This window comes from Cyphellophora europaea, assembly GCF_000365145.1.
Source record: "Cyphellophora europaea CBS 101466 unplaced genomic scaffold supercont1.4, whole genome shotgun sequence".
Lineage (NCBI taxonomy): Eukaryota > Fungi > Ascomycota > Eurotiomycetes > Chaetothyriales > Cyphellophoraceae > Cyphellophora > Cyphellophora europaea.
Window position 1 is genome coordinate 947,901 of NW_008481810.1, and position 10,315 is coordinate 958,215.

The 10,315-nt window shown below is 46.2% G+C and overlaps 1 protein-coding gene across 1 annotated transcript; it reads right to left on the reverse strand.

The window, feature by feature from the left end:
- Positions 1 to 201: 201 nt before the first annotated feature.
- Positions 202 to 1,475, reverse strand: HMPREF1541_04589 (uncharacterized protein; the record flags this gene model as incomplete). Its single annotated transcript, XM_008718934.1, has 3 exons — positions 202 to 330; positions 382 to 842; positions 896 to 1,475. 3 exons carry the CDS (start codon positions 1,473 to 1,475, stop codon positions 202 to 204), a joined length of 1,170 nt encoding a protein of 389 aa, XP_008717156.1.
- Positions 1,476 to 10,315: the final 8,840 nt, after the last annotated feature.

Below are 10,315 nucleotides of genomic sequence, written 5' to 3' on the forward strand. Positions count from 1 at the left end.
TCTGTCGTGACTTGCGAATGCATCCATACCTACCTACCTAGGATGCCAATTGGGCCAGGTTGAGACGAATTGCTTGACCAGGTGCGACCATTGATCGTGTTCCCGAGGCCACCCAATAATTTACCGCGTATAAAGTTTTACAACTTAAGAAATGGACATCAAGAAGTCTTACCCTCTTTCTCCAGCTGGCGAGCACAACAATCAACCTTCCAAGATAGCATTGAGCGTGGCGTTATACGCCGGCTTCTTCTGGTAGTTCTCATCCCAGAGCAGCGCAGCACCTTCACCAGGGAAGACACCAGGAATCCACGAATACGAATCGACCACTCCCTGTAAGAATTGTTAGCCACCTTCCAAGACCATTTGTACTTGGATACCCACCCAGACGGTGATACCGATACACCTCGCCACATTCAAGCAAGCTCCCACGACCCTCGAGTACGCGTCCGCCTGTGTCTGCAGCTTCTCTGCTGTGGCCGGGGTGTTCATTCGGAGATCCAGCTCCGTGTACGCCACATCGACGGCCAAGTCGGCCACACTCTGTAGCGTAGCCGTTAACTCGGCCTCGGAAGGCGCGGGGCCGGGTGACGTAGGCGTGGCCTCGGACGATAGATGGGCCTGGAAGCCAACGCCGTCGATGTGCGCGCCGTACCGACGGACCAGGTTGACGATTCGGATGGCACCGGCTGTTTTGTTGCCGCCGTACTCGAGGTTGTAGTCGTTGTAGAACAGCTTTGCCTGTGGGTCCACCTTGTGCGCAGTGGCGAAGGCGATGGGAATGTACGCTTCGCCGATCGTGGTGTACCATACGGACTCGCGGTAGGTGCCGTTCTCGTTGAGGGCTGTGGGGCGTCAGTACCTAGCAACTCGATGACGGATGAACGCGTTAGCTTACCTTCGTTGACAACATCCCAGCGCGTGCACTTGCCCTTGTATCGGCCAGCCACGGCGCGAATGTGATCCTTCATCACCTCAATTAGGGTAGCATTGTCAAAGTTGCCCGCTTCGACCCAGGGCGCGAGCTGGCTGTGCCACACTAGAGTGTGGCAGTGGATCTCCTGACCATTGGAGTCGGCGAAGGCAACGACGGCATCCGCATCAGCAAAGGTGAAGTTGCCTTGTTCCGGTTCGGTGGACTCCCACTTCATGGCATTTTCAGGCGTAACAGAGCCGAAGTCCAGCGTGTTGGAGATGATGCCTTGTTCGATGGTGTCATTGCGGATGGTGAGCGCTGTGCCAAACCATTCGCGGCCCTTGGACTTCATGGCGACATTGAGGCCCGTCTGCGGCGAGGTGCCATTACCTGGTCCGCCAGGACCTCCTGGAGGCGATGGGGGGGTATGACCGCCAGTCGGACCTGGTTTGGGTCCACCAGGAGGCGGTGGAGGCCCTCCCTTCGGCGGAGCGGGCGGCTGGACGCCGTGACCAGGTGTAGGCTTCGAGGTCTCGGCCCAGACTGGGCTAGCAGCGCCCATGCTGGACAAGGCCAACAGGGCGGTAGATAGGGCAGTGAAATGCATTGTGCAAGGGGAGGTGGTCGAAGCGAATGTAAAGAGCGACTGTCGATGGACAAGTTAGTCCGAGTAGATGGGCCTCTTGAACCATCTTATAGCATCTGCCATCCATCACGACACACGTGGCGTTCTGCCCATGTTGTTTGATCTCGCCAAGCTGCACCCATTCTGCCGTCTACATGGACCACATCGTGGTCCAACCCGTCGCCACGCGTAGGTACCACTACACAGTGTGCAGATTTGGGGCCAATTCAGCCTGAAAGCCAGCCAAGACTGTATCTGTGCATGACTTTGCTCGTTACGGTCAGTCTAAGATCTCGCGTGGAGGCTGCTCTGAATACCCCGGCTTCTCCAGGTTTGATTATGGCAATCACGGGTGAGAGGATCTCTGGCGGACTCCCTGCCAAGACCTCCGCGGCTCGCGTCGATCCTTGTACGATCGACGGATAAAAAGACTGGCTAAATAAACGAGATGAGTCCAAGACGATTTGAGGCTGAACTGTTCGAGTCGATGATGGCCTCAAATCCAATTCGCTTTGTATTCATCAAGGAGGGCTCGATGGTTCGGCAGTTTTCATGAGATGCATTCGCTACGGATCGGGTGTCCGGTAGGGGTAGCATGCGAATGAAGCGCCATCCAATTTCCTTATATTCAGGCTGGCACTGCCTTTACTGGGAACATTCACTCGCTTACCATCCCCCCATATCGACTACCCCATTGGCAATCTTGTTGTTGTCGCTAGAAGGTGGCTCGCCACCACCAACTAGGTGGAGAGCGGTCGCGCCCTTTCTATCCTCAATGATTTGTACATTCCCGGTGTAGCTAATCCTCTCGCCTGTCTTCTAGCGTAGAGTACGCCTGGTACAGTGTAGTCTGCGGGTGACTCGAGGATCGTCTTGTTGTTGAAGTAGACGAACGAATCACCCTGAATGGCTCTCGGTGCTGCCACCACGAATGTGACGGTCATGGACATGAGAAGAGCAGTTAGCAGCATGTTGAATATACCTTACCCCTTCGTCTGAATATGAGGAGGGCACCAGCAATTAGGTACCTTATACCTAAGGAGTCCGATATAATCCAAGGATTTGTGTATCTGGAGGGCACCAGCATTTTTGAGCTATTGCCTGAAAAGGTGTCGAGGAGTGCGCTGATCGTTATTAGTAGAGCGAGCCAGATGTGTAACGTAACATCTCGGGAGGCCCCCATCATCTTTCCAACATCCTCTTATAGTACCTCTATGCTCCATTCGTGTTCACACGTGTGGCGCGCCTCCGGACTCTGATGTAATTACGTTCACTCTACACTCCGGACCCATACTGCAACCGTAAGACCTATTACAGAAGGTGAAGAGCACTATTCACATGGGTGTTCACGCTGTCAAGTTACTCCGGCGGATCGGCAGGGTACTCCTTCCTCAAGCAGCAGTTCTTCAACGGCACGGACAAGCTTTAGCAAGTCGTGGGCACAATCGTGAGGTAGATCTGACTCTACTCATTTCAGATCATCGACGAATCGAACGCAAAGCGGAACTGCACACATCAGTGGGCCATTTTGGCGGTGGCGTACTAGGGCGAGAAAATGAGGCTCGACCGGGAAGTTTTGAGGGCATGCGCTGGGGGTGAGGGGGGGGGGGGGGGGCCGTGAGTCGAATGCGGCGAGAGTTTCATGGAAAGACGACGTGTCTACGTGGGAATGAATGGCGGAAAGTCGTGATACCTTATGTCTGGTTGTGCTAAAATCGTCAAATTCCTAATAAACCTCACGACGCCGAGCTGCCGTCGTATTATCACTGCCTATCAGCGATTTTCTGTTACGACCCAGGCCACCGTGCGACCTGCAGGCCACCGGTGACGTCCGGCCTGAAGACATAGGGGAAGGTTAGCCGACCCCAAGGGAAGGTATACGTCACGTGACCCAGGCGCTGGGCCCGATGGGTATGATGGGTCTGCTGGGGCCCCGGCAGGCACAGCAGACGCAGCAGGACCCAGCATTACATATCTTTACAGGACTATATAGAGGGACGACCCGCCCCGACACTAGGTAGGACTCTTGTAGTCAACTTCGTATATTGATTCGCTCTATACATTGGTAGTACAACTGCTACTATTAGTTCCTACGTTTACTTTGGCCTAGCCTTGACCCTGATACTATCCCCCCAGCTGCTAAACCCAGTTTGGACCCGACGCTTGGAGCGGTTCATAACACTTTGACTACCCTGTAACAGATAGTATCAATCATGTCTAGCGTTCGATCCCCATCCCTATCCGGATCTGTCTTGGGAAAGAGAGGTAGTACTACTAAGGCTGCTTCTAGCCTTAGTACCTTGGTCTAGTCGGAAGGAGATGGTAAGCTCAAGGCTAGGGTAGAACCCTTTACAGGGCAACGCTCTCAACTTCAAGCTTATCTGATCCAGCTCTATATGGCCTTTGACCTTAACCAAGGACAGTTTACTAGTAACTGACTGAAGGTCATCTACACCACAGCCTATCTTAAAGGAGCAGCTTTTACCTGGTTCAAACCATTTCTCAGTGATCACTATAAGAATACGAACGGGGCTAAAGAAAAGACCAAGAGGCTCATCAATTCTTTTGAGGAATTTGAAAGAGAAATGAAGGTGATCTTCGGTACGGCAAACGAAGAAAGGACTGCTGCCAGAGAAATACATTAGCTTAGGCAAACTGGATCTGCATCTGCCTACTACTCTATATTTTAGCAAGTAGCCTCACACCTAGACTGGGATGAAGATGAAGCTTTACAGGACATGTTCTATTAGGGATTGAAGATGGAGGTTAAAGCTAAAATAGCTGTACTGCTACCCATGACTCTGATTGAAGTAGTAGACAAGGCTATTAAGGTGGACAACCAACTCTATAAGCTTAGGATAGAATAGTGACACCCTGGAAAGGTTCTATTCAGCGGATATAGGGGAAGGAAGAATTGTGCTTATGATCAAGGGGACCCAATGGATCTCTCTGTAATGTGAGCCGGACAATCCTTACGACCTAGAGGCCGCGGTAACAGAAGGATCCTGGGTAGAGACAAATGGGAGAAACATAGATGAGATAACCTGTACTTTAATTGTGGAAAATCCGGATATCGGGCGAAAGACTGTGGGACCCCGACCTAACGACTGTATATAATGAGCAAACAAACAGCTAGTATACCAGGAAAAAAGGCCGACACTGGTATGAGCACTGCTAAAGAGGCGGGTAACCTCTCTAAATCAGAAGAGGTACAAGCACAGGAGGGATTAAAATAACCACTAGTAGGAACCAAGGCCTACTGGGAATGGTACAAGAAGGAGTTTATATAGGCGCACATATCCTCTGAAGACAAGAGCTTCGTTGAGATCCCAAGAGAGGGAGAGGCCTCTTACGCACAACCTCCAGAAGAGGAGAAGGCTAAGCCAGAAGAAGAAGCGGATACACCTGAAAGACTCAGCTGTTTCTAGAAGGAAGCCATTTAACTAGTGGAGAAATATGACCGCCACATTAGAAAATTATGGACAGCCTGTCGGTACAATCAATACTCTAAATACAGGAGCGAGAAAGAAGGGTTAAGGTGGTACCCTAGAGGGACTAAGAACAAATATTAATACCAAGACCCGGCCGACTGAATAAGAGACCTCTAACAGGAAGAGTCTGAAGAAAGTGCACAGGATCCACACGATGTGTATATAAAGGATAAGGAAACCATACACAATCTTTCTATGATAAGCAGGAAGGTGCCTAAGGGAAAACAACCTAGCGAGAGGGATTCTCCCTTGGTGATCCTTAATACAGGACCTTTCTATATCACAGTAGCCACCAAACAGTGGGGATTAACCATAGGACAAAACAGGGAGAAATACCCTACCTACTTTCTAACAGGAGGAAGAATAGAGACACAACAACCCATGGTGATAAGAGTGTGCCCTGACCATGAATGTCCCAGATATCCGACCATTCACATATACAATGTGATAGGACAACCAACATACTCCCTAGAGGAACAAGGGTTAATAAGCCTATATATAATAGCTAAACGACAACCAACCACATTACTATACTTCTAAGATAAAGAAACAACAAGTGAGGAAGAGTTGAGTGACAAATTAGATTAGGAAGACTAGACATATAACAGTGAGCTCCCTAAAGCCCTAAATAAAGACCAAGCCTCTGAAGCTAAACTGTGGATAGTTACTCACATTACACCAGGATTGGTTAGGCTTGTTACTAATTGATGGGAAAAGAAAAGGTGTACAGGAGATTGTTTAATTGATACCCAGCACATGTATATCACATACACATCAAAAGCAAGCCTAAAGAGGGATGTTAGGGTATTTCACTTGAAAATGTGTAAGGATAAACAGTGTGAAAATAAGGATGACCTATATGTACATATTAAGTACAGGGAAGATAGAGCGTCCGAAGAGATAAACATGCCCGTATCCTAGAAGGAACATTTTGAAAAGCTACAGCTTGGATCAGAGTAACCAAGCAAGGAGGTCAAGGTGAAAGACAAAAGACCTGACAAGACAATATAGAGCAGGAAGTTCTTGTGCGCCAATACAGATTGCAGAGACTTTATGGAGCCACACAAACATCACTGCACTATTGACCCTATAGTGCCTCACCTAGCTATCTCCTACTACCAGGCAAGAGGGATACTCTAGGAAGGAGGGCTCTGTAGAGATAAAGATTGCACATTCCAAGAATATCAATATATCTACCTACTAAAAAACGAGAGAGGGGGAGGCTGTTGAGGCGAACCTCTCCTCTAATAAAGCCTCAGCTTTGTACACTTGGTAGGAACACTAACCAATATTTGGTCTTAACTGGATATATCTAAGGAAACTACACGAAGATAATGATTGACAGTGGAGCCAATGTCAATTATATAGGCATAAGGGCAGCTTATTAACTAAAAAACTATTGGTATAATAAAGAGTAACCTTACTAATTAGATATGGCCAACAGTAATCTGATGAAACAAGACCAAGGATAGGTTAAAAGAGAATTACAGAACATTCACCTTCACATACAAGGACACAAAGAAGACATTACACTGGACATTGTTAATATAAAATATAACATGATATTGGGAATGGAATAGCTGGCACAGCACAACCCAGTAATCAACTGGAAAAAGAGAACACTCAAATTTCTGAATTGCAGTCACAGACAAACGGAGACCTGATCAGTCTTAAAGGTTCCCTTCGCAAAGGCAATATAGGTATGACCGGTGGGAAGAGCTCTGGCAGGTATAGCTATGTTAGAGATTCCTCTGGAATACAAAGAGTTTGAGGATATGTTCACAGAGAAAGTAGGGAGTGCTGCCCTACTAGAATATCAACCATGGGATCATGAGATACCCCTGTTAGTGGAAAATCTAAAGTACCATGCCGGATTGATACCACTTTCTAAGAAGTAGGAGGACTTCTTAAAGGAATACCTAGATACCCACCTGGAGAAGTAATTTATATAAAAATCTATATCACCTATAGCACATAGTGTGCTATTTGTACCAAAGAAAGACAGCAGCCTATAACTGTGTATTAACTTTAGGAAGCTCAACAATATCACCCGAAAGAACCGATATCTACTTCCATGTATAGATAAACTGCAGGACAGACTTTTAGGCGCCAAGTGGTTTATAGCGATTAATATTAGGGACACCTATTATCAAATCAGGATAAAAGAGGGTGAAGAATGGAAAACGGTGTTCAAAACACGTTGGGGACTCTATAAGTACTAAGTCATGCTGTTTAGATTAACCAACATACCCGCCTCTTTCTAAGAGCTAATTAACAACACCTTACGAGAATACCTAGACATTTTTGTCCTGGCCTACTTAGACAATATCTTGATATTCTCTCAAACCTATAACAAATATATAGAGCAGGTTTGGAAGGTGCTCAAGAAACTACAACAGAAACACCTCCCAGTGAAGCTCAGCAAGTGCGAGTTTTATAAGCATAAGATAGCTTTCCTCAGCTACCTTGTATCAGGAAAGGGATTAGCTCCAGATCCTGCGAAGATACAATCTATTAAGGAATGGCCCAGGCCACAGAATGTTAAGGAAGTACAGTCGTTTATAGGACTTGCTAACTACTACCGCAAGTTTATCTTGGGGTATTCTCATATAACTACCCCCTTGACAAACCTCACAAAGAAAGATCAACACTTTAACTGGACAGAAGAATGTGAGCAAGCCTTTAAGGCTATTAAGGAGAAAATAACTAAAGCTCCAATACTCGCCATTTTTGATCCAGAAAAGGAAGCTATACTTAAAACAGACGCCTCGGACTACACAGTCGGTATATGCCTTACCCAAAAAGGGGAAGACAGAAAGATTAGGCCAGTGGCCTATTGGTCCAGAAAGATGACCGGACCTGAATTGAACTATAATATCTATGACAAGGAACTTTTGGCAATAGTGGAAGCCTTAAAGGAGTGGAGAGTATATCTGAAAGGAACCAGTTACCCTGTTCAGATCTTTACTAACCACAAGAACCTTCTATATTGGACCACAACAAAAGAACTCAATAGGAGGCAAGTCAGGTGGGTAGAAATACTTTTAGTATATAACTTCAAAATCACGCACATTAGAGGAACAGAAAACAGACGCGCTAATGCTTTAAGTAGAAGGCCTGACTACGCGGAGGGAACTAGACCTGCACTAGCCTTAATACTAAGGCAAGACAGGAATAGCCTAGTATATCAGAAACCTCAAACACTGGTAACTATAGAAATACAACTAAGTGAATAGCAACACTAAGAGGTTATACACGACAGGTATAATATTAAAACAGCTAGATATCTAGGTGTTAATAAGACAATTGAACTCATAACTTAAGACTTCATCTGGCCTGGCTTGAGGAAAGATATGGAAAACTATATCAGGAACTGTGACTTGTGTGCACAAACCAAGCACAGTTAATATAAACCCTATAGGTTACTATAATCTCTAGAACTACTAGATAACATATGGACCTCAATCACAATAGACTTCATCACGGATCTGCTAAAATCCGCATATCCCCTCACAGGAGTGGAATATAATAGCATCCTGGTGATAGTTAAAAGACTGACAAAATGGGCATACTTTGTACCATTCTTAAAAATAGCAACAGCAACAGACTTTGCTCATATTTTTATAGAAACAGTCTTCGCACAGTATAGAATGCCAAAAGAAATCATATCAGACAGAGATAAACTCTTCACATCACAATTTTGGCAATTGTTAACAGACTAGTTAGGAACAAAACACAAGCTGTCAATAGCATTTTACCTACAGACTGATGGCCAAATAGAAAGAACAAACCAAGTCCTTAAACAATATCTATAGTGCTATTTAGACTATAAACAAACAAAGTGGGTTGAGTTATTACCAACAGCACAATTTGTATACAACAATTCAGCAGGAGCAATAGGGATCTCCCCTTATTACACAAACTATAGAAAACACCCAAGACTTTATGACCACAAACTGGGTATAAAGCCAGTGGTAGAAAAAGCAAAGATATTAGTAACGCACTTACAAACAATGTATTAACTACTTAGGGACAACTTACAGGAGATTCAAGATAAAACAACAAAATATGCAAACAAAAAGAGAACTGGAGGACCAGTCTTCTCGGAGGGGGAGATAGTTTACCTTCTACAAAAAAACATAAAAACACAACGACCAAGCTCCAAACTAGATTACACTAAGCTCGGACTGTTCAGAGTTAAGGAGAAATACAGACTGGTCACCTTCAAACTGGAACTCCCAAAAGAAATGAGGATTCACAATGTATTCTATGCTTCCCTACTAGAACCAGCCTCAGGAAAACAGTGGCTAATAAAGGAGATAATCAATATTAACAAAGAATTGCAGGAGACACAACATAATAAGAAAGATGTCGATAAAGTTATAGGCTATAAATTCATCAATAATATCCCATACTATTTGGTACACTAGAAAAACAGTTAACACTATGACAATACCTAGGAACCCCAAGGGAGACTCACTGTCACACAGATCCAGAAGTACCACTAATATCACCTATCTCCAAGGGACCAACACCAGGCCCGGAGAAATCGGGGGACATAAACATCAGAGGGTCCTACCAAGGCAACACCTGATTGTTGAAACCTACCACCGAATTAGCAGGCAGACCGTTAAGCTTGTTAAGAAGGGATAGCTCCTAACGGAGTATCCTTGACTGGCTCTTGGTGTACCTATCAATCCGGGACTGCAAGTCAATTTCTTCCTACTGGGCCTTCGCCAGTTCGGCGTACACCTGAGCAGCAGCAGCGGCCAGACAGCCCACTTCAGCGCGCTTCGCTTGCGCCTCTTCTTTTGCTTCGCGTTTTTTGGCCTCAAGGGTATTGAACTCCAGCTCCGAGAATTTCCCATCGCATCGACAGTTGTCCTGGTGCTCACAGGTAGAACACCGCTTGTGACCCTTGAGGATAAAGCATGGCAAGTTTGAATTCTAATAAGGGGTGTAACAGCCCATTTCTAACAGCTTGAAACCAAGAGCTCTGATTTTTAAAGCAGCAGTTTTGCAACGTTCGGACGAGGTCTTGCTACATTTGGTGGCACAGTTACTGGATATAGTAAGCTATAAAGAACGAAGAACAAAACGGGCGGACACTGACCTTATGTATGTGAGGACGCAACAGACTGGGAGGGGGAAAGTGTTACGACCCAGGCTACCGTGCGACCTGCAGGCCACCGGTGATGTCCGGCCTGAAGACATAGGGGAAGGTTAGCCAACCCCAAGGGAAGGTATACGTCACGTGACCCAGGCGCTGGGCCCGATGGGTATGAT